The sequence below is a fragment of the Epargyreus clarus genome, unplaced genomic scaffold (genome assembly GCF_041222505.1).
Source record: "Epargyreus clarus isolate Ecla_fem2 unplaced genomic scaffold, WU_Ecla_fem_2.2 ptg000016l, whole genome shotgun sequence".
In the NCBI taxonomy this organism is placed as follows: Eukaryota; Metazoa; Arthropoda; class Insecta; order Lepidoptera; family Hesperiidae; genus Epargyreus; species Epargyreus clarus.
The window spans coordinates 6,051,308-6,077,594 of NW_027332224.1; the positions used below are offsets into that span (position 1 = coordinate 6,051,308).

General features: G+C 36.2%; 1 protein-coding gene across 1 annotated transcript in view; it reads left to right on the plus strand.

Moving 5' to 3' along the window:
- flz (transmembrane serine protease filzig) overlaps positions 1–24,996 on the plus strand; it is a 48,575-nt gene extending 23,579 nt beyond the window's left edge. Inside the window, exons 2-8 of the mRNA XM_073081414.1 lie at positions 13,012–15,242; positions 16,042–16,180; positions 19,224–19,410; positions 20,086–20,270; positions 22,413–22,528; positions 23,845–23,964; positions 24,366–24,996. Coding sequence (XP_072937515.1) covers positions 13,012–15,242; positions 16,042–16,180; positions 19,224–19,410; positions 20,086–20,270; positions 22,413–22,528; positions 23,845–23,964; positions 24,366–24,530 — 3,143 coding nt within the window. The 3' untranslated portion in view covers positions 24,531–24,996. The remainder of the gene's footprint in view (positions 1–13,011; positions 15,243–16,041; positions 16,181–19,223; positions 19,411–20,085; positions 20,271–22,412; positions 22,529–23,844; positions 23,965–24,365) is intronic.
- Positions 24,997–26,287: the final 1,291 nt, after the last annotated feature.

Below are 26,287 nucleotides of genomic sequence, written 5' to 3' on the forward strand. Positions count from 1 at the left end.
TTGATCAAATGCATAGTTTACGATTCAATTCTTACTAATATCGAATAAAATAATCGTTTTTTTTTGGTCCAAAAGATCGATTCTCCGATTAAACGATCTTAGATCGCCATCCCTACTTCCCGTGGGATGTCCCGGATAAAAACTATCCTATGTCCTTTCTCGGGTCTCAGACTATGTTTGTACAAAATTTCATTAAAATCGGTTCAGTGGTTTAGGCGTGAAGAAGAGACAACCAGACAGACAGACAGAGTTACTTTCGGATTTATAATATTAGTAAGGATAAGGATGAAGAGCAGACGAGCATGCAGTCCATCTGATGGTAAGCTACTGCCCATGGACATCTGTAATCAATGCAAGGTAGGATTAGATATTCCTACTGAGGTCAGCCACAAATGCGCCGCTACCTAGGACTAAGTTGAAATGCCTCGAATAATGTCTCCGTCACCCCATCCATCAAACGAGAACAGCAGCGCTTAACACTGCTGTTATTAGGCAGAATAAGTGTGGTGGTGCTGCTGGAGTTAAACCACAAATAGTTCAACCACCATTTCATTATTCATTTTCAAATCGAATTTTGAACTCCCCTTCTATAATGTATGTACATGTCTACTGATTCCAAAAATCGTATTATTTCGGCAATAAATTCAGTATTAACGGAAATATTCGCATTTTTAAATCAAATTTTGAATTAAGCGCGAAAACGCTCACGGGTGTCATGACGTCCGCGAGTGACGTCACGCTTCGATATCCCATAGAAAAGTTCAAGCAATACGGTGACACGCCAAAAAAATAACGTCATTTCGCCCCGATTAGCGTTTTATACAAGATGGCCGACTGCAGTATTTTATACTTTTATTTTATTGAAAATATAATGAATCCTAAAGTTTTTATTAAAACTGGGCTATTTTGGAGATTGGTTTCAACATATTGTTTTTAAGTAAATCATTTATTCTTCGATTTTTTAATACTGTCATCATGCTCATTGTACATACAAGAAACTATAACTTTTTTGTTGACCATACGATCCATTTAACATCGAAGGAAAGTCACAAATATTTTTTCGAATTATTCCCGCAAACATAAAAATTTGTGTGTCAATAGAAATTTGGCGAATAGATGTAATTTTTCTGAACAATCTGTTATCTATCTTGTAAGCGTAATGATGAGAAAGATACATAAAAATTAAGATAAAAATAAATGTGTAATGTTTGCAATTTCTTTTGAATTTTACTTGTGAATAGCAATGTCATGGTTACTTTTGCGTATTTTCGATACAATTCTTTTTTACACAACTGCGGAATGTATGTTTTTAAGGTATGTTTTGTGAATGTGTATAAATATGTATGTTTTGAAGGTGGTATAACCCTCTGTGGTTCGACTCCGGCGGCACCACCGCCACACCTATTTCTGTAATAACAGCAGTGTTAAGCGCTGCTGTATTCTGTCTCCAAAAAAGAGAATGTTATGTATTTTTTATATTTAATATTTATCTTTATTCTCTAAGAAAATATTTACAAACATTTTTCCTACACTTAATATTATAAAGACGAAAACTTTGTTTGTTTGGTTGTAATGAATAGGCTCAAAAACTACTGGACCGATTTTAAAAATTCTTTCACCATTCGAAAGCTTATTATCCACGAGTAACATAGGCTATATTTTATACGAAATATATTTGACAAATAGATTTTGAGGCAGTAAAAAGTTTGCCGGGTCAGCTAGTCTGGAATATAGTGCAAACAAAATTCCACCCAAACAGACCCACCCGACGCGATTTAAAACCGTTTTAAAAGTCAGTCAACCATCATAATTAGCGTTTTAAAACCGGTTTTAAAAGTCAGTCAACCTATAATGTACCACGTGCCCACCGATGGGCTAACCACCGTGTGTATCGAATTAACATGATCCCACACAACTGGGTCATTTTACACTAACGTGATACAAGTTTACGGAACAATTATTTTGCATAACGGATCATGATTGTATTGATTCAGTAACGGTAGTGAATGAGTAATGTTACATCGTATTAATTACCTGCCTCCGTGAACATTAATACGGTTAATTAAATCTATACTAATATTATAAAGAGGAAAACTTTGTTTGTTTGTTTGATTGTAATGAATAGGCTCAAAAACTACTGGACCGATTTTAAAAATTCTTTCACCATTCACAAGCTACATTATGTTACATCGTATTAATTAATTAAATGATGAATTTAGGTTTCTGTTTCTCGGTGCTTGTGTATTGGTGTCTCTGTGTGCGATAGCACTCATGATACAGGGAATCATAGTGTGAGGCTGTGAGTCTAGAAAGCGTTTTATTGTATTGATCTTAGTAACGGTAGTGAATGAGTAATGTTACATTGTATTAATTAACTGCCTCGGTGAACATTAATACGGTTAATTAAATTTTAAAATAAGAATCACTAAATATTTGTATTGATCTTTATAACGGTAAATAATCAATATTACATCGTATTAATTATCGGCCTCGGTGAACAGTAATACGGTTAATTAAATTTAAAAATAAAAGAATTGCTTATTATGAAATATTCCTTGCGTTTCAAAGAAGTTCGATTTTTTTTATTTGTTGTAACAAAAAAAATAAATTAATTTTGTAACTTCAATGCATGGGTTATGTTATCTACACTAATATTATAAAGAGGAAAACTTTGTTTGTTTCACAAAATTTTGGTTGTCTCAAAAACTACTGGACCGATTTTAAAAATTCCTTCACCATTTGAAAGTTACATTATGTACGAGTAACATAGGCTATATTTTATATGAAATATATTTGATAATAGTAGATTTTGAGGCGGTACAAAGTTTGCCAGTCAGCGATACATACATATTACATAATGTTAAATAATTGCTTCCGTTCGTATTAATTAAATTACTCAAAGTAATAATAAAGTAATTTATTATTAAGATATTGTTTTTATCTTTACAAAATCTGAAGGTGGTAGAACCCTTTGTGGTTCGACTCCGGCGGCACCACCGCCACACCTATTTCTACCTAATAACAGCAGTGTTAAGCGCTGCTGTGTTCCGGTTTGAAGGGTGTGGTAAGGGAGACAGACTTTTCCGAGGCGTTCCAGCTTAGTCCTCAGGGGTAGCGGCGCATCTGTGGCCGACCTCAGGTAGAAATATCTAATCCTATCTGGGGTTGATTACAGATGTCCATGGGCGGCAGTAGCCACTTACCATCAGGTGGACTGCATGCTCGTCTGCTACTCTTATATTATAAAAAAAAAATATATAATTAAAATGAATTATTTGCAGTTATAATATGTGTACGAAACGAGTTATAGATTTTTGTAACGGTAATGAGTCAGTTATATTACATTATATTATTTAACTGCCTCCTTAATACAGTTTGTTCCTGTAGTTCCGGGACTAGAATAGGGCTACGGTATCCTGCCTGTCGTAAGAGGCGCCTAAAAGGGGGCTTACAGGGTTGCGGGCGGCAAGAGTGGGAGCTCGAACCGTCCAGTAAGCGACCCCGGGAAGGACGGCGGTATGTGTGGTCGCATACCATCGTGAACACCAGATGGCGTGGGAGGAGCGAAAACTGCTCTAGCAAGGCAGGGCCCGATCAGGGCATCGCGCTTGGAGGACTCCGGTTGCGTTCCGTCAGAGATCCCGGAGTTCTCCAACGAGCGCTGAGGACGGCCACCGGGGGGGTTTTAGTGCGGTAAAAATCCCATATAAACCGGCGTCGCTCCCACGTCGTCGGGTACCTTTTGAAGGATTCCCCCTCGAAAAAAAAGGTTAATACAGTTAATTAAACAAAAAGATTTTTGATTAATTTACGTTCTTAATGGTATTGGTATTTAAACAACTTTACGGAGCAATTGTATTGATGTTTTTGTAACGGTAATAAGTGAGTAATTTTACATTTTATTAATTAACGGATTCTGTGCAAACTGATGCAGTAAATGAACTCATTCGATTCCCGGCTAGGAAAAAATATTTTAAAGAACTAAAGATGCTCTTTTAGACGGCCTCGTGGCCCCTTTCAGCATTTTTCGCTTATTTTTATGGGTTCAGATTGAAAAATTCAGCCTGTATATATTTACAACTAGCTGACCCGGCAAAATTTGTACCGCCTCAAAATCTATTTATCTAAATATATATAGCTCAAAAGTGACTGACTGACATAGTGATCTATCAACGCACAGCCAAACCACTGGACGGATCGGGCTGAAATTTGGCATGCAGGTAGATGTTATGTTCTTGGTTAATAATATTACTTCGTAACGCGAGCGAAGCCGCGGGCAAAAGCTCGTCCCAGATAAGACTACTTATAACAAACATGCAATTTAAATTGTTTGTCTCTCTTTCTTTCCCATAATTCTTTCTGGTACTATAGAAATCAGTGGCCAACTGAAAATCAGTGGCCGTGGTCCGCCGCTGTGAGGCTGAGTGTGAACCCTTTTGATAAATTTTACTGCAGCAATGTTTTGATTTTAAAGTTATGTTTACTATTGCTTATGTCACATAATGTTGTAGTATTTTTTTCAAATAAATGTTTCTTTCTTTCTTTCTTTCTTAATTTGTATAGAAAATTAGTATAAAAACGCATAGGCACAGTGGCTTGTAGTGTTCAAACAATACCGTGAGAGTGCTGGCTGGTATGCGTTTCTCCTACGCTCTGTTTAACATGTATGCCTTCCGCACCGTTTGACTCACCGATACGATAATCTAAGGACTTTGATTAGAGCAAGGTCCGAGGTTCAAATCCGGTGTGATCTTTTAGTTTTTTTTTTATAATATAGGTGTAGCAGACGCATGCAGTCCACCTGATGCGCTACTGCCGCCCATGGACAGTAGTAATTCCCAGATAGGATTAGATATTCCTTGTTGAGATCGGCCACATGCGCTGCTACCCCTGAGGCCTAAGCTGGAACGCCTCGGAAAAGCATGTCTCCCTTACCACACCCTTCAAACAGAACACAGCAGCGCCTAACACTGCTGTTATTAGGTAGAAATAGGTGTGACGGTGGTGCCGCCGGAGTCGAACCACAAAAGGGTTCTACCACCTTCAAAATTTATTAAACCAATCGTCAATAGGTTAATATCTTATATATAAAATTTTCTTGTCACAATGTTAGTTACCGTACCTCCAAAACGGCTTTAACGATTTTCACCAAATTTTATATGCATGCCAGTAGTTCTGAGAATCGGCTACTATTTTTCATACCCCTGATAAGGGTTTCACCCTTAACATTTTTTTTATTTATATGGCAACACAACGATTGCCGGGTCAGGTTTTATATAGGGTGGCGCTAAATTAATCACCCTATTTTGTTTTTGAATAACTTTTGTACTGAATAAAGAAAGTGATTTTGAGTAATAGAAATCTTTACCAGGACCTGTAACTTTTGATGTGAAACATCTATAGCCGCACGTAAAACCGATTTCTGGCGTGGCGACGCATGCCGTGGCGACGCCACGCTATACGATGGTATATATATATATACACATACAGTCTATATGCAGTAGTGTGTACGGTGTGGCGACGCGTCGCCATGCGCAATCGAATTCAATAAATAGTCATCGTTATTTGGAAAAAAATCGTAATATTTTATTTTATCATTATGACATATTTAGTTCCTATCATAATATGTTCTTTTCTGCATATTACTTTTACAAAATAATGTCGATGTTTCACATCTGCCAGGCGTCCCGTGACGGCTCACATTTTTTTTGCTAATTAGAAAATATGATATCTGTCAAGTATCTTCTACCACGCCAGAAATCGGTTTTACGTGCGGCTATAGATGTTTGACATCAAAAAAAGTTACAGGTCCTGGTTACTCAAAATAACTTTTTTTTTAATTTCGTGCAAAAGTTATTCGAAAACAAAATAGGGTGATTAATTTAGCGCCATCCTGTATAAGTAGTACAAAATAGTAACATTTTAACAGAATACAGGATACGAAACGTAGACAAATACACGTGCTGAATATAAATGAGTCGAAGTGGTTTTGATCGGAGGTCACTTTCTAAACGAATTTCAAGTACCCTAATGGGATTAGGTCACGAGGTTTTTAGGATTATGCACTTTGTTGGAATTTTTCCAAAGATTTTTAGATTTTTTTTTGTGAGATTGATGCAGCAACTGGAGTATACTTGATCTATCTGAGAATGCAATCTGTTATTAACCCCAGATAAGATATGCCATATAAGATGTGCCATAGACATATACAAAGATGAATACACAAACACCCAGACCCAGGACAGATATCTAATCAATCATTCAGATATGTCTTGCCGGGGATCGATCCCGGAACCCTTTGCGTCAGACCGGTGTGGGGACCGCTCCGCACGTCGTCGTAAATATGTAGAAATTCTTCCCAAAGTGACCCACATATCGCCACTATCGTCTCGGAAAAGTACGTCTCTTTATCATACCTTTAAAAACACAGCAGTGCCTATCACATCATCATCATTACTGTCCCACTGCTGGGCAAGGGTCTCTTCTCAGAATGAGAAGGATTAGGCGATAGTCCACCGCGCTGGTCAAGTGCGTATTGGTAGACTTAACATACCTTTGAGATTTTTTTATAAATCTCTCAGGATGCAGGTTTCCTCACGATGTTTTTCTTTTAGCAAGTGATAATTAATTTCTAATACGCACATAATTCAGAAAAATCAGAGGTGCGTGCCTGGGATTTGAACCTCGGACCCCTCAATCGAGAGAACGAGTTTCTTAACCACTAGGCTATCACTGCCATTACACACGTTATACACTAGGCTAACACTGTTATAAGGTAGAAATAGGTTTGGCGATATTGGAGCTGAAATCTAACCACAGAGGGTTCTACCTTCAAACTTTTCTTTTCAATTCAAACTTTGCGATAAATGTAAAGCAAGATACTGGAGCTAATGCTTTATTAATTATATGTAAAAATGATGGCATTTAAAAAAGGGAAAAGGAGAATAATTATTATTAAAAAAAAAAACCCACTGAGTTTCTTACCGGATCTTCTCACTAGAGGTCGCGTTCTGATCCGGTAGTAGTTTAAGAAAACATTGTAACTGACAATTTGTAAGTGCCGCCGTTGGCATATACAAAATAAATATATTTCATTTCATTTTATTTCAAACCTACAAAATAATCAAAACCGAATTATGTATATAGCAAGCAAAATAAAACAAAAAAATTAAGGATCTCTATACTAGAACGACTCATAAAGATCTTTAAGAAATTATTTTATTTGAGAGAAAAGCGAAAGTCCACAAAAATGTTATCAACAGATGTAAGATAACATTACTGAATCAATTATAGTGAAACTTTCACAATACTTCCAATTAAATAAATAAATTGCACGCTCGTTTTCTTTAAACTCTCAAAAACATAAAATAAACATTAAAATTCTTTACACGTGTAGTCATTGGTGTTGGACCGTTATGGCAAAGCTCTTTACGCTAAATATAAATAAACGCTTTCTACACTCACAGCCCCACACTAGAATTACCTGTATCGTGGGTGCCATGGACACACGTAGATGAATACACAAACACCCAGACCCAGAAGTGATATCTAAATTCATCATTCAGATATCTGTCTGGCCGGAGATCGAACGCGGAACCCTTTGAACGTCAGACCGGTATGGTGACCTCTGCCGCGCGGATCGTCGTAAATAATAATTTAATTACGTATTCGTGGTTCTACATTTTTTTTAATTGTTTAACCTGGTGATCAAGCAGACGTGCTACCTGATGGAAAGCAGTCACCGTCGCCTATGGACATTTGCAACACCAGAGGAGTCGCCAATGCATCGCCGGCTTTGAAGGAAAACTCTTTTTGCACTTTTTTTGAAGAGCTCCACTATTGTAGTGAAGGTGTTCCGATTTTCTGTTCAAAAATAGCAATTTCTAGAATATGTTTTAATTCGTATTCAGAAAAGAAAAGATCATATACGATATTTTTTTGGTATTTGGAGTTGTTAACACGCTTTTATTACCTTGGGTTGGAAAAAGTGTGGGGTGCTTTTCGAAAATTGATAAGTGGAGCACCCCACGCTTTTTTCACAATTATACAATTTACTGTTCCTTAATTGATTCCTAGATTGAAAATTATTTTCTACTTTTTAGTTGATTTTCTCATAAAAGCGTGTTTTTTAGTTTTTTGAACTATATTTATTTTTAAGTCTATGGTTAGTTATGGGGTAGTGATGGTTTCAGAGTATTTCTTATATTTCTCGTATATTCATAAAATTAAAAAAAAGGATTACATCATACATTATTCCCATCTCTTCGGTTATTTGTGGTAATTGAAGTAAACAATTAATTGTTTGTCATATCTGACTAAAATTATTTGGTACTTATGTTTTGTATATTTACCTTTATTAAGTACTAGCTGACCCGGCAAACTTTGTACCGCCTCAAAATCTATTTATGAAATATATTTCATATAAAATATAGCCTATGTTACTCGTGGATAATGTAGCTTTCGAATGGTGAAAGAATTTTTAAAATCGTTCCAGTAGTTTTTGAGCCTATTCATTACAATCAAACAAACAAACAAAGTTTTCCTCTTTATAATATTAGTATAGACAAGGACTGCAGTAATTGTTAACGTATAAAACATTTGAAAGAAATTACATTCAAATCAAATTTATATCAACCATTATTAAAAAAATTACTATAGAAAAGTAGACATAACTATAGTTACAATAAATAATACGTTGTAAAAGTTGAATCCATTTTTATAACCTGCTAACAAAAATATTCAAGTAATAAACATAAAATAACAATGTTATGTCTATTTAAATATACCGTCGTAAAGATTCCGACATAACGGGCAAACACCGTTAGAAATGTATGATGTCATACATTTCGCGGTTTGAGAGTGAAAGTAAACTTTTGTTTTTCATCCATATTGTATGGAGTTACAAAAAATGCAATCATTTGAATATCTTTATATATATATTTCTTATGTGCGTGTGTGTGTCACTGAACTCCTCCTAAACGACTTGACTGATTTTGATGAAATTTGTTGTGTGTGTTCAAGGGGACTTGAGAATGGTTTAGATTCACAATGGGAAAAGGTTTTTTAATTGATTTTTAATTCGTAAGTAGTTGTTGATTTTGGAATGTTTCACATTGGATTGCGGGCGAAGCCGCGGGCACCACTAGTCTTATATATAAAATCTCGTGTCACAATGTTAGTTACCGTACTCCTCTGTAACGGCTTTAGCGATTTTCACCAAATTTTATATGCATATTCAGTTCTGAGAATCGGCTACTATCTATTTTTCATACCCCTAAGTGATAAGGCTTGTTCACCCTAAACATTTTTTTATTTATATGGCAACACAACGTTTGCCGGGTCAGCTAGTATCTAAATATTTTTGGTGTGTTTTAGTACAATTGGTGTAGCGAATATGCTATCCAGCTGATGTACAGCTGTCATATGGACATCTGTAACTAAATCCATATATAACATAGTCGTACTCGTATATAACATTTTTGAAAGTGAACCCTTTGAGGTTCGACTCCGGCGGCACCACGCCACACCTATTTCTGCCTCATAACAGCAGTGTTAGGCGCTGCTGTGTTCTGGTTTGACGGGTATGGTAAGGGAGACAGCCTTTTGCGAGGCGTTCCAACTTAGTCCTCACGAGTAGCGGCGCTGTGGCCGACCTGAGGTAGGTATCTAATCCTATCTGGGTTACAGATGTCCATGGACGGCAGTAGCCACTTACCAGGTGGACTGCATGCTCGTCTGCTACTCCTATATTATAAAAAAAGCTCGAAAAACATTACTTTCCGCGGGTAAAAAGTAAGTAAAGCAGTTTGCAAAACTAGTTTAAGAAGCCGGATCAAATCCCACGGAGTCTCTATTAACTTAAAAACCAAACAATGGTGTTTCTTACCATCAATATCACACTAATGATGTGTTCAGATGAGTTCAGTTGTAAGAGGTAGGTGGAATATTGTGTCATATTGTAAAATGTCCAGATTTTTAAATAAAAGTAAAAACAACATTTTTTACACTTCCTTTTACGATTTTACGTTTTTTAATTTGATAAAAAGCGCTGTTTAAGAATATTTTGTTATTGACGGAACGTTTAAAGTAATTTCTGGCGTGGCGACGCATACCGTGGCGCCGCGTCGCAAGCAAACAATATTTTGATTTCTTTACGGTTTTCCTGATAATGCGACTACCAATATTGAACACGGGTTTTAACAGGATATATTAAAAAGTAGTGATAGCCTAGTGGTTAAGAAAGTCGGCCTCTTGATCGAAGGGCTTAAATCCCAGGCCTCTAATTAAAAAAAATCAATATTTGCGTATTAATATTAATTAATTATCACTTACTTAAGCGGTGAAGGAAAACATCGTGTGGAAACTAAGAAATCCTTTTCATTCTGAGAGGAGACCCTTGCCCAGCTGTGGTAATTAATTGATGATGATGATGACGATATTGATATTGTCAACCTAAAATATAAATAAATAAATAAAATATTTAACTTTTCTAAAAACATAAATACGCTAAAATCTGCCCACAATTTTCAAGTTTGCTTATGACATAACAATAATAAATTTCTCTACAATATTAAACTTAGCTGGGCATATCACAATATACCCGACTCTAGAATTTCCCTTCTACATATTCACACATGACATATTAATGTCTGTATTGTTCAACTTTGAAACTACATTGACTATTGATTTATGTGAGAAATTATTTCTATTTCAAAAAAAAAAATATTGTACGCATGCAGTGGCTAGGTAGTATCATGTCACACGCATATCTCATGAGAAAATAAGGTTAATATGTAGTTGAGCTCTTTCATTGCGACGACGGCACGACACCGCCACACCTATTTCTGTTATAACAGCAGTGTTAAGCTCTGCTGTGTTCTGTACCCTTACCATGAGTTTTAACATTTTGACAAATATGACTGTTTTGTTATTTGTTTACGTATTTGACCATACAATTTCCAATCAGCGCCCCTAGCGGATTGTGCCAGAACTTGGAAATTGTATGGGCCAATACGTAAACAAGTAAACTCATGGTAGGGTTACTGGTTTGAAGGATGTGGTAAGGGAGACCGACTTTTCCGAGGCGTTCCAGCTTGGTCCTCAGGGGTAGCGGCGCATCTGTGGCCGACCTCAGGTAGGAATATCTAATCCTACCTGGGGTTGTTTACAGATGTCCATGGGCGGCAGTAGCCACTTACCATCAGGTGGACATGCTCGTCTGCTACTTCTATATTATAACAAAAATCGGCACGGCAATGACATCAGTGGGCGTATCGTCATCAACTACTTGTCCCACTGCTGGGCATAGTGCTCCTCAGAGTGAGAGGAATTTAGGCCATAGTCCATCGCACTGGCTGGCTAATTAGACTTCAAACATCTGAACTGCATTTCAACTGATGGTGGCTACTGCCGCCCATGGAATTCTGTAATCAAGTCCAAATAAGATTAGATTCAACTTAAGATGCTGTTAGGAAAAAATATATAGTGGTGGTACCTCCGGAGTCGAATCACAAAAGATTCCACCCCTTTCAAAATAATACCATAAATTGTCATTATTATACTAAACTAGCTGACCCAGCAAACGTTGTATTGCCATATAAATAAAAAAAAATTAGGGTTGTACTACCCCTAACATTTAGGGGGATGAAAAATAGATGTCGGCCGATTCTCATAGATACCGGATAAGCACAAAAAATTTCATCAAAATCGGTCAAGCCGTTTCGGAGGAGTATGGCAACGAAAACTGTGACACGAGAATTTTATATATTAGATGACACCAGATAGCATTATTAATATTATTCAGAAATAATCGGTAATATTATATTATAGTTACTAGCTGACCCGGCAAACGTTGTGTTGGCACATAAATAAAAAAAAGTTAAGGGTGAACAACCCTTATCACTTAGGGGTATGAAAAATAGATAGTAGCTGATTCTCAGATCTACTAAATATGCATATATAATTTGGTGAAAATCGGTAAAGCCGTTTCGGAGGAGTACGGTAACTAACATTGTGACACGAGAATTTTATATATTAGTTATTATATTCAGAAATACGTAGAATTCAAAGACGCCACAGTAAAAAATACCGCGAACAAAAAGCAAGCAAACAGACCAGTATGTCAAAACCTGTCCACCAATCGATGTAGGCTAGAAATGTTTTCCCCAATATAAAATCCGTATGGACATCACGTAGCTACTTTCTAACCGATCGGTCAGTTTCTCTATAATATGGCAAATTACCAGTAAATTACGTTATACCAATCTATAAATGACCTAATCTTTTCAATACTTTCTTTAGAAAATTTTGGTATATCTGATTATATCGTGATCAAAATAGATATAATATAATTTACCAAAATAAAATACTTTATTTATATTATTTTATGAGAAATATATAAACATTTACATTTTCGCTTAGGCTTAAGGCAGTGAGAGCCTGGTGGTTGAAACTGGCCGCTCAATAATTGGGTCTAATTAAGCTTTACTGTCCTGGATTCAATTTTGAATCAGGCATATAGAAATAAAAAAAATGTGAGCCGTCACGGGACGCCTGGCAGATGTGAAACATCGACATTATTTTGTAAAAGTAATATGCAGAAAAGAACATATTGTGATAGGAACTAAATATGTCATAATGATAAAATAAAATATTACGTTCGCACAGTCAATTGCGCATGGCGACGCGTCGCCACACCGTACACACTACTGCATATAGACTGTATATATATATACCATCGTATAGCGTGGCGACGGCATGCGTCGCCACGCCAGAAATCGGTTTTACGTGCGGCTATAGATGTTTCACATCAAACGTTTATCATCAGTCGAAAACGCGTCCTAAATTCTAATATACACTCAATACATGACGTCACAATATATTACATTAGTTAAATAGATTTAGACAATTACACACCTATTAATATAAGTCTTATCATGTAGTGCACTAGATCTATGAAAATGTGTGTTTGTGTTCATAAAACTTATAGTGTTTTCTCTTCTTTATACACAGATGCACGAAAACTCTTCGGCGGCTACAGAATAACACCATCCTACTGCAAAGCAACAAGAACAGCCAAATACAACAGAGGGAACACAATATGCATGTTCAACCATGAATGCGCGCAACGGGGAGGCGAGGTAGTTGGAGCTTGCATGGATGGGTTCCTCTTTGGTGCCTGTTGCCAGCTCAAATCTGACAGCCAGTCACATATCCCCAAAGGTCCTGGGGTTATCATGACCAGTTATCTAGACTACCCTGATCCTGAAGCAGAAACAGATGATTATGAGAGCGAGCAGCTCAGCGCGTGGCACAACAGCTTCAAACCAGTAGTGACCCCAGGGTACCGACCAAGTGATAAGAACACCCTACCAACCACAACCATGAAAGCTGAGGACCAGGACTTGAGCACTGAAAGTGTTCAAGCTGAAATCATTTCAGAAGGTTTCAACCAAATCACGAATACGTTACTAAGTACCCCGCCGAAGGATAATAATTTCGTTTACATCAAACCTGGGAAACCTGATAGTATTTACACACACAGCACAATCGATCATGGTATAGCTGATACTATACTATTCCACGAAAATGGCTCCCAAGTTGAAGATATAGCCAGACCTTCAGATTTTAACATACAAATATCGTCGATGCAAACGAAACCAACTAAAGCACCTGTTTCTACATCTTCCACTCCATCTATAGTAGTTTCATCCACACATCGTCCAATCTTCAAGCCGGTTTTCAAACCCAAACCATTTAAAAAGAATGTGACTACAACAACTGAAGCTTATGTTATGGTGTCAACAGTTACTAAGGACACACAGAAACCACCAGAGCTATCATCTATAGATAGTATACTACAGATGTTGAATGACAGCACTCCAAGTATGAAAGAATCCAGTTCACCATCAAGCCTTGATGTTATGGAGACCAAATCATCACCTGTCCCATCATCAACTGCCTCTTACGATTATCCAAGTTACTTATACACGGGACACTATGTAACAATAAAGCCTTCGACATTCTCACAAACAGTGACATCTAGTGTCACTAAGTTCGGACCTAGCAAACCTTTGACTACAAAGAAGCCAATCTATGGTATTTACACCACTCCGAATAGCATACAAGATGATAACAGACCAGCTTCAATTAAGCCTTACTACACTTCATCCATTCCTAGTCAATCTACTAGTCAAGCGATCGAAGCGTTTAATCGGTATCCAACAGATCCAGAAGACTTTGGACAACTAACTACATTCAGTTATGTTAGCTCAACTACAACGAAGCCAACATCAACGACAAGAAAGCCACCATCAACTAGCTATGTGACAGGTGCTAGTCCGTCTCGAAGGCCAATTACGTCACAGATAAACCCAGTTTCCACTTACGAAGCGTCAGATACCTTCTCAAGCGTCACTCCAACAGTCATCGTTCTTAATAATCCTACAACTAAACCAGCTTCGACAGAAGAAAAAGAGCCTCAATTCGTCGAAATATCCCAAGAACCGTTTAAAAAGCCTGTCAGTCAGATAACAGTCAACAATCATATTGAGTCGACTAACAACATTTATATGGGGAAACCTCCACCTCCGCCGTCATACGAGCGGCCGTCTTCACCGACAATCGTTATAACACCAAAACCACCGCCACCAACGACACCTTATCCAATAAAAGCATCGACTAGACCGGCCCCTACATCGACAGTACCAAGCTTTGACAGCTACACCGAGTACACGCCAACGACATTCAAGCCAGAACAGCAGACTTCACCCGACGACTTGATCAACTTCCCACCAGTAAGAAACCCAATGTTGAACGCAACTGGTTCGAACCCAAGCGTCTTCAACACCAGCGTTGCTATTGACAACGAGCTCGATCTACTCCACAACATCGATTTCTCGACACCAACATGGCAGGAAGATGAGAAATTGAACGAGAAGATGAACTTATTCGTAAACAAAATCGTTGGAAGCTTACAAGGCACGTTCCAAGAACTCCACGACATCGTGATTTTAGATAAGAAGCCGAATGCGACGATTCTATCGAAAACAACGACAGCCAAACCACCGAGGAAGACCCCAGCGACGACCAAGAGGCCAATTACTACAAGGAAGCCAGTCAAACCGACACCTACAAGGCGACCACCGACAAAGTTAACTACAAAGAAGCCAGTGAAGCTAACGACATCTGCAAGAAGGCCTACAACTACAACGCCCCCACCGACGACAACTACAAAAAAGCCGGTAAGACGAAATATTTTAGAAGGTTCTAACATCAACTTTTAGTTGTCTTATATAATCTATTCCAAACGTAACATGCAGTCAACTTCATCATATAATTTAAAATATATTTTTTATTAAAGTTTTGCTATTTCAAATATTAATACAAAATAATAATTTTACAGGAAATCAACTATTAATTTTACTTTTGAGTAACAATGAAGTATTTACATAAATCAGTTATTTAAAAATATTATTTCCGTTAAGAAATTATTTACTAATTAGTTACCTACTTAAGTACAATTAGTTATTTCCTTAGATGATGTAATAACACATCTAAGGTGATTTCATATAAAATAATTATATTTCACTGACAACTGCCAGGACATAAATAATATAAAATAGGTACTTAATATACAAGGTTATTTCAAATAAAAAAACCTCGATAAAGCTTTATTATTTATTATAATTTGAAGGTAGAACCCTTTGTGGTTCGACTCCGACGGCACCACCGCCACACCTATTTCTGCCTTTCTGTTATAACAGTAATTTTAAGCACTGCTAAGACTGCTATATTCTGGTTTGAAGGGTGTGGTGAGAGACATACTATTTCAAGGCGTGGCAGCAGGGGTAGCGGCGCATCTGTGGCCGACCTCAGGTAGGAATCTAATCCTATCTGGGGCTGATTACAGATAAGGCGGCAGTTGCCACTTACCAACAGGTGGACTGCATACTCGTCTGCTACTCCTATATTATATAAAAAATAAGGTCTTCCCAATCTTAAAATAGACTTGGTCCTTGCCTGTTATCAATCTGTTTGCAGGTGACCACCACGAAAAAGCCGAAACCCACGAAGAAAGTCACCACTACCACCGTAGCAGCGTCTACCATCACTGAGTTAGCTGACGATGTCACCACTGAGGGTTACACTGAACAAGTCATCGATTATAACGATAAGAATTGTAAGTACGACTGACTGAAGTTCGACTGATTCTTCCTCTTTGGGGAAACCCTTCATTGGTTCTTCTCAGCCACGGCAACGGAGAGAAAATGCCCATGGAAATGAAAAATGATTTTCTGTTCTATGGATATGCCCTCCTTTTTTTTGGGGAAGCCCTTCATGGGTTCTTCTCAGCCACGGCAGCGGAGAGGATATGCCCATGGAGCAGAAAATGATTTTCTCTTCTCTGGATATGCCGGACTCCTACCGGCTAAAGCTCCACGGTGTTCCTCTGTATTTTGTTGGAACCATGTACGCTAGTAGCACTCGTCCTGTCCCGACGGCCGACTGATTCTTCCTAGATTATCTCAGCTCTCGGAATCCGATAAAGCATTATAAAGAGAAACATTGTTGCCGATTTTACATAAAAATGTCCATTTGATTATCAAATTTGAATTCGCGGTGTAAGAGTCAGATGAACGTATCTACAAAAAAATCAAAAATAGTTTTTTTCCACAAATCGGTTCATAATGTAGTCCTTTAACGTAATTGTAAAACATGTAACGTTACATTCAACCTCTGAAGTTCCAAAAAGACTTAATAAAATAAGGTTTTGAAGGTGGTAGAACCCTTTGTGGTTCGACTCCGGCGGCACCACCGCCACACCTATTTCTACCTAATAACAGCAGTGTTAGGCGCTGCTGTGTTCCGGTTTGAAGGGTGTGGTAAGGGAGACAGACTTTTCCGAGGCGTTCCAGCCGTGGCCGACCTCATGTAGGAATATCTAATGCTATCTGGGGTTGATTACAGATGTCCATGGGCGGCAGTAGCCACTTATCATCAGGTGGACTGCATGCTCGTCTGCTACTCTTATATTATAAAAAAAGAACCACTTTCGATTGAACCAGAATAACGTATTTTGAGTACCGTTAAATTAGTTTTAATTATCATGTTAGGCTGAGACCGCACTGCGATTAAACGCAGACTGAATAAAAAAAGCTGAAAACGCCAAAACGCATACGAACACGCACTGCGGTTTTCTTTTGGCTTAATTTTATTTCAGTCTCATCATAGATTTCAGGCGAACAGCACGTGTTGTGGGGTTAGAGACTGAATAAAAAACCAATGATATTTAAAACTATAGATATGTTACCTGCCCACAAAACAACACAAATAAGTGTTACACTAAACACACAAATACACGTTTTTCTTTTTGCTTACCCGAAAGTAACTCATTCATTCATACGTAAATATGTACGTAAATTTTGCTTCTCTATTACTACTTGTGGAAGGAATACGTTATCTCTATTTTGTCAGTTACGTAATTATAGCGGACCAAGCACGAAAAACAATCAAGATATAATGATTTCTCCTCATTTACTTGTGAAATGTGATTCCATGAATCTTGGGTATTTTTTTGCATAATTTGTACATTTAAGCATTGCCCAAGAAGGCATTTTGAGGCTTAGAAGACTAAAATAATGACGTTAAACGTATACAGTGACATACATACGTGTCAGTTACTACGCCGCCGCGAGAGCGGCTGGAGTCGATTCACTCCAATTGGTGTATTTTGTATATTTCATGTTTTACCCACTAGTAACATATCTTTAGTTTATATCAATGCCCCACCATACAATTACTATGGGAGACAAAAAACCGCGCTTTAAACAAGCCGCGGTCAAAATGTAACAATAAATCAGTCGACTGAAAAAGTCACTAGTGCGTGCACTTGTATAGAAAGCAATATGTTTTATATTTTAGCGGTTTCAGTCTTGCGGTTAAACGCGTGCGTTTAATCGCAGTGCGGTCTCAGCCTTAGACCTATAAGAACTTTTTGCAAAAAATACGTTTTTAATCCTATAATATTGTTTGTTCACAATATCATAATTATGAACCATTTCAACGTAAAAGCTCTTACGTTGCGATTTACACACTATTTTTGCTCTCCTGTAAAATTGACAAAATTACGTTTATCTGACTCTTACACTGCGAATTCATCATCATAAAGTCCGTAGATTTGTGTGGTAAGGTATACATACATATTTTCTCGAGGCATTCCAGCTTAGCTCAGGTGTAGTGGCGCATATGTGGCCGATCACAGGTAGGAATCTAATCTTATCTACGGTTGATTACAGATGTCGATGGGCGGCAGTAGTCACCATCAGGTGAACTGCATGCTCGTCTGCTACTCCTATATTATAAAAAATCCATTGGAATATTATTGTCAAAAGTGAATGGATTAGACGATGTAATTCTTAGGCCACAAGTAATTAAATTACTATATAACTTTATCATTGCGATTAGATTACGTCAAGTCAATTAAACGTTACTTATAATTGCAGTAACGTAAATTATACATAGTTATGGTTAAGTTAGACCAATGATTAAAAGTTGTAATCAACTGTAAAGAAATAACTTATTTTAAAATTCTAAATGCTTACTAATAATGTTAACTTAATAAAAGATATTGTTAAAAGATAACAAAGTATTTTTGTTCAACGTTATTAACCGAAAAAAAAATTAACAAAAAAATAAAACCGACTTGTATGTCACTACAAAGTAAAAAATAATTGAAATAAATGTTGGTTTAGTACATATTTCTGAAGTCGGCGCTCATATTAGACATGCTGTTTACGCCGTTATCCAACGAAATATATTTTTCAATGTAACAGTTACAATTGTAAAAACGAAGCTAAATTGTGATTACAATTGTTACATTAATGAACAATGTATTCAAACAAATATTAAGTTGTTTATTTGAATGCGCTTATTCTCAAAATTCGACTGATACTGCCACAGAATTTTTAGAAAATTTTATTTTAAGAAATTTTAAATTTTATCAACTCGAAGATTCCTTAATGTAATAGTATGAATGTAGTATTTTTTTAAGATTTAAAAGTATCACCATTATTATTACATCATCCCTACATTTTTTACAATAATGACTGCAAACAATTTTGACTTATCATCATTTAAATACAGTTAAAGCCTATTAGGAATAACTAACCTAACCTAACCTAACCTAACCTAACCAAGTAATCAAGTATTTCCTCAAATTTCAGTGTGTGGCGTCCGTCCTCTGGTCAAATCGGGCAGGATTGTGGGCGGCAAGAACGCGAAGTTCGGCGAGTGGCCCTGGCAGGTGCTGGTGCGAGAGTCCACCTGGCTTGGTCTGTTCACGAAGAACAAGTGTGGTGGGGTCCTCATCACTAACAGATTCGTCACCACCGCTGCGCATTGTCAGCCTGGGTTTGTTTTTCTACTTTTCTTATGTTTGTTTGGTCAAAAATCCAAATTAGGGTCGACCAACCCATCTAAGCAGATAAAACATATTTTTTACCAACCTTAGTACTGGAGTATTTGGCTCAAAATAACTTTGGTGATATTATAATTAATAACAAAATGGTTAGTATGAGAATGTATGCAAAGGAATATTTATAAAAATGAGCGTTTTTCTTTAGTTTGCCAAATATTATTTCGCTTAGTTCGATCCTTATAAGCGACAGTATAGGTATCGTATTCTAGCTTTATTTTATTTTATTTAATTTTATTTTAATAGGAAAACACAGTGTACAGTTATATCTATATAGTTATCACTTAATAAAAACAACACACCATTTAGCTGTTTTCGCAAATAAAAAGCTTATATATGCGAATACACATATTTGCTTGTCTTGTCGATCGGAATATAATATTAATTCTGAATACTTTAAAAGTTATTAAATGTATAAGTTTATAATATCAAGAATAACTTTACCCTAAAAATTATTGATACATGTAAATAAACTTAAATTTTATGTAAACTTATTTTAAAATACATAAGTATATAAATCTTTAATCTTATATATAAAATTCTCGTTCTATTTTTATATACTTGACCGTAATAAGATGATGTTAAAACTATCCAAAATCTCTCAATTCCAGCTTCCTAGCATCCCTCGTAGCTGTCTTCGGTGAGAACGACATATCCGGAGACCTGGAGCCGAAGCGTCCAGTCTCCAAGAACGTACGACGTGTGATAGTCCACCGTCAGTATGACGCTGCGACCTTCGAGAATGACCTGGCGCTGTTGGAGCTGGACTCGCCTATCAAGTATGATGCTCATATAGGTGAGTTTTGTTATGTATTTTTGATGTGAAACATCTATAGCCGCACCTTCTGGCGTGGCGACGCATGCCGTGGCGCCACGCCAGAAGCGCCACGCTATACGATGGTATATATATACAGTCTATATGCAGTATTGTGTACGGTGTGGCGACGCGTCGCCATGCGCAATCGACTGTGCGATTCTCTCCCACTCGATCTGGCGTTAAGCCATCAATAAATTCGTAAATTTTTGTATTTAATGAAAATAAATGTTTATTCAATAAATAGTCATCGTTATCTGGAAAAAAATCGTAATATTTTATTTTATCATTATGACATATTTAGTTCCTATCACAATACGTTCTTTTCTGCATATTACTTTTACAAAATAATGTCGATGTTTCACATCTGCCAGGCGTCCCGTGACGGCTCACATTGTTTATGGGTAGACGAGCGTTTCGACCACCTGATGCAAAGCTACTGCTGCCTATGGACATCTGTGTCAAAACGGCAGTGATAGCCTAGTGGTCAAGAAACTCGTCCTCTCGATCGAGGGGTCCGAGGTTCAAATCCCAGGCACGCACCTCTGATTTTCAAATTTATGTGCGTATTAGAAATTAATTATCACTTGCTAAAAACGGTGAAGGAAAACATCGTGAGGAAACCTGCATTCCTGAGAGATTTATAAAAAAAAGAAAATCTCAAAGGGTATGTGAAGTTTACCAATACGCACTTGGCCAGCGCGGTGGACTATGGCCTAATCCTTCTCATTCTGAGAGGAGCCCTGCCCAGGAGTGGGACAGTAATGGGTTGATGATGATGGACATCTGTAATCAACCCCAGATAGGATTAGATTTCTACCTAAGTCGAACCACAAAGGGTTCTACCGCCTTCAAAATGACTGCAGAAGGATATGATTTTCGCACAAATGTATGTTTGTGTGTGTGTATGTATGTACGTGTTTATTAATTAAAATATGTATTCGTAGCACGCTCTGTAGCCCATATGGCTTGAATCATATGAGGCGTCGTTAAATTCGTTTAATATGTGAAAGGAACAAAGGCTATATTTTTAAGCAATACACCTGATGAGAGGCTAGGGTAATTGTACATTGTACTTGGACATCTGTAATCAAACCCAGATAAGATTAGATTCCTATCTGAGGTCGACCAAAGATGCGATGCTAAGGACGAAGCTGGAGAGATTCCGAAAAGTTACCATTCAAACCAGAACACAGCTGCGCTTAAAACTGCTGTTATTATACAGAAATTTGTGTGACGGGGGTTTCTCTAGACCCGCGTTTCCCAACCTGTGGTCCGCGGACCCCTGGGGGTCCGCGAGTATATGTACCGGGGTCCGCGGTGTCATCTCTGGACCATACATATATCGCTCATTATATGCAAAAGGGGCGCTTTACTGCTTTTTTCAACCACATACTTATGTGAAAAGGCATTCTCTACTCTTGTTTATACAAAAAACAAATACAGAAACAGATTACAAGTAGAATCTGATTTGAGATTACAGCTTAGTAGCAACATCAACCCGAATATCCCTGATTTAGTTGCAAAAAAGCAACACCAACCTTCACATTATTTTTTTCATATTTTTCATAATAAACAGTTATAAATATCTTGTATTTGTAATAACTAAAATAAATACGTAATCCGTTTTTTGCTGTTTATTTTATTAAGGGGTCCGTGAAAACTGTGCTTGATTACCTAAGGATCCATGCACTGAAAAAGGCTCTAGAGGCAAACTACAAAAGGTGGTTCATAACCTCATACACCATGTCTTACAGATGAAAAACAATATTAAAATTATGTTTCTTTGTTATTGTAAAATATCTAAACATATATAACTCAAAGGTGACTGACTGACATAGTGATCTATCAACGCACAGCCCAAACCACTGGACGGATCGGGCTGTTTGGCATGCAGGTAGATGTTATGACGTAGGCATCCGCTAAGAAAAGATTTTGATCTATTCTACCCCCAAGGGGATCAAATAGTATTATTATAAAATAGTATTAATATAAAATAGTATTGTAACGCGAGCGAAGCCGCGGGCAAAAGCTCGTTTTCTTTATATAAAGCCCTTAAAAAATGGCCTAAAATTTAATAAATGTAGCCCTTTAATAATGTTGAACTTTGTTTTCTAATTTCAGTGCCAATCTGCATGCCACCTGACGAATCGGACTTCACCGGTCGTGTCGCCACCGTCACTGGGTGGGGGCGGCTGAAGTATGGCGGTGGGGTACCGGCAGTTTTACAGGAAGTTCAGGTAACACTCATCCTTTATTAATAATTTTATAATAATAAATTTATTTATTTCATGAATTACAAAGGTATATTTGTATATTCTTGAGGTAATCTTTATATAATAGTAATTTATTTAGCATAATTAAGTGTCGTCAGCTGCCTAAACTGGGTAAAAAGGAGGTCAGGAGGTCAGGAGGTTAGGAACATATTAATTGAAAACTATGGTATTACTTAAATTATTTATAAACTTATTCATATGTATTATATATATATATATATATATATATATATATATATATATATATATCTATTGCCTACTTGTTACAAAATACACACATACACATTCACACTCACATACATATACACACTACACGTACATACTTATACACACACATTTATGTATATTAATATAGCTTTGGTGGTTGTTAATAAATTAAAAATAGTAACTAGTGTTAGTAAGTGATCGTACTTTATTATTATGTATTTGAAATGCTCATAAAATGTAAATCCTTAATTGGCTGTTAGTAGATTAAGCATGAAAAAATTTGTACAATACTTTAAGAGCTGTGGATTTTGTTAATAAATAAAATAAAAAATAAAATAAAATAAAAAAAAAACCTGTAATATAGGCAACTGAACTCTCCCTAAAGTGTGTCTGAGTTTTTTTTTTTATATATATATTATAGGAGTAGCAGACGAGCATGCAGTCCACCTGATGGTAAGTGGCCACTGCCGCCCATGGACATCTGTAATCAACCCCAGATAGGATTAGATATTCCTACCTGAGGTCAGCCACAGATGCGCTGCTACCACTGAGGACTAAGCTGGAACGCCTCGGAAAAGTCTGTCTCCCTTACCACACCCTTCAAACCGGAACACAGCAGCGCCTAACACTGCTGTTATTAGGTAGAAATTGATGTGGCGGTGGTGCGCCGGAGTCGAACCACAATGGGTTCTACCACCTTCAATACTACTACGTTACTATATAATCTGATTAATTGGAATGTATATAAACTTAATAATAATCCCAACACAAGTATCAAATCAATTATGAACAAATAGAATCAGTTGAAGGCCCTTTTAGTGGATCAATTCCGGCGGCACAACAGTAGTGTTAGGCGCTGCTGTGTGAGAATAGGTGTGACGATGGTGCCGCCGGAGTCGGACCATAAATGATTCTACCACCTTTACAAACTACCCTTAATTATTTATCTCCCTTACCACACCCTTCAAACCAAAATGCAGAATCACTTAGGCTATGGCTGAAGTAGAAAAAAGGTGTGGTGGTATCCTAATATTCTGATATATTTTGACTAATATTTTATGTTACGACTCCAGGTGCCTGTGATAGAAAACAGCGCGTGCCAGGAGATGTTCCACACAGCTGGTCACGCTAAGAAGATCCTCAACTCCTTCATCTGTGCTGGATACGCTAACGGACAGAAGGATTCTTGTGAAGTAAGCTTTTGAATTTTTACCACGCTTTTATTAGCTTGGGTTGTATGTATGTACGCAACAGTAACGGAATCTTTGAACCTTGTGGGGTGCTTTTCGAAAACTGATAAGTGGAGCACCCCACGCATTTTTCACAATTATACTATTTACTGTTTCTTAATTGATTCCTAGATTGAAAATTATTTTCTACTTTTTAGTTGATTGTATCATAAAAGCGTGTTTTTTAGTTTTTTGAACTATATTTTTATTTAGACCACTTCGCGGTGTAGTCAGATGAACGTATGTACAAAAAATTTTGAAAGTATTTATAAACATTTTTTTAAACTAGAACACAACAGCATTTAATACTTCTGTATACGGAATAATTATACATTTTGAGCATCAATTACCCATTTCTTTCACAGGGCGACAGTGGCGGTCCTCTCGTCCTCCAAAGAGAAGATGGTAGATGGCAGCTAGTGGGCACCGTGTCCCACGGTATCAAATGCGCGGCCCCCTTCCTACCTGGCGTTTACATGCGGACCACATTTTACAAGCCCTGGCTTAGAAGTATTACAGGGGTACACTAATAATAATAGCCGGAATTTATTTAGAAATCTTAAAATTTTTTGACCCTAAAAAGTCGAAAATGTTATATACATTGGTGCCTTAATACTTGAAAATTAAAAAGAAATTCTCTAAAATAATAAGTATTTATTGAAAAAGATATTTTAGAATGTAACTATGGAAAAAAACCTTTTTTTTATTTGTCGTTATATCACGTCCTTATCTATAACGTTATTGTTAACGTGATATTACGTCATTGCCGTTCACGTAATAACGTCGATTATTATTAATAATTTTAATTTCGCGTTACACGGATATTAACTTAAATGGAATTTAAAAATGCTAAAGTTAGCCTAGTATGACCTTTTCATTGTTTATACAATAGTTAAAAAATCGCTAGAAACTTTTTCCTTGACAAATCAAAGATATACATATCAAACAAGAATCTTAAATGCGTGTTGAAAATATGAAAAAATAACATTTGTTTTTCGTATAAGTACTATAATATCTTTACCACCTATAACATGTTTTGTGACGTGAAAATACGTCCAAAATAAAAATGCAAGTAGAACATAATATTAAAACATTAATAAAAGTTTAACACGTATTTTCTAGTAGAATTATTATCAGAAGTATTCGTGATTAAATATTTAATTTTATTTACTGATAATTAAAAATATTTTACAACATTCCACCAATCTTCAATAAGCTGCTCATCTAATAAAATATTAAATTATAAATAGTTTTCAAAGCAATAATTTACTTTAAAACCAGCTCTCTACAAATATTATGCATTAAAAAAACCCAAAATATAAACATTAACTTAATTTTCTAAAATATAAAATTAATATATTTGTAAAAAACAGCTTAAAATAAATACGTAATTTGTAAAATTAAAATTAAGAAATTGTAAAATAATACTCTTGATAAATAATTTAATATTGTAAAATAAAAAGCATTTATTTATTTATAGTTAAATAAATAGGATAATTTTAGGCGTTAAGACTGAACATAACAAATTAAAACTTATTTCTCGAACAATTTGCTTGTAAAACGAGTAATTATTAACATTTCTTGCTTTAAATATTTTGATATCATTGAGCTTTTACATGTAATAATAATTTATTAAAAATTGTTAAATTAAAATAATAGATTTCTTGTTATAAAAATATTGTTTCTCAATCGATGAAATGTAGTTTATTGCAAAATATTAAAGTACATTATTAAATACTCATTAATTTTGTAGTTCAGAGTTATATTATTTTTAATTGTAATTGTAAAATAAAAATATATATTTTAAAATTGAATTTTAAATACAATTTGATAATGTATATAAATTACTGTGTGTATATTTATTGTATCAATTTTGTGCGATACTTTAACGTTTTATTTATTACATTATTTAATATGAATCGCTCAATATATTTATAGGAAATGTTAAAAATGTGACTGTTATGCATTTAATAAAATATATAAGAAGTTTTTTGTTGTATTTAATACATTTATATACCTTTCAAAATATTTAATTGTTTATGGTCCGCGTAAAACTGCTAGTTCGCTCTGTTTATGAATAAATTGTATGACTACACGTGCTCGCAACAACTTCAGAGCGGACTAGCAGTTTTGCGCGAACTATACCATGACCAATTTTAGACTGGTTAATCAATGATGCTTTTAATTTACTGATTAATTTATGTTTTTTTTTAAAAGGCACATTTTACTTTAAACAGTATTCGTTCTTGATAAAACGAATAAAATAAGTAGATCCTAGATCTTGGGT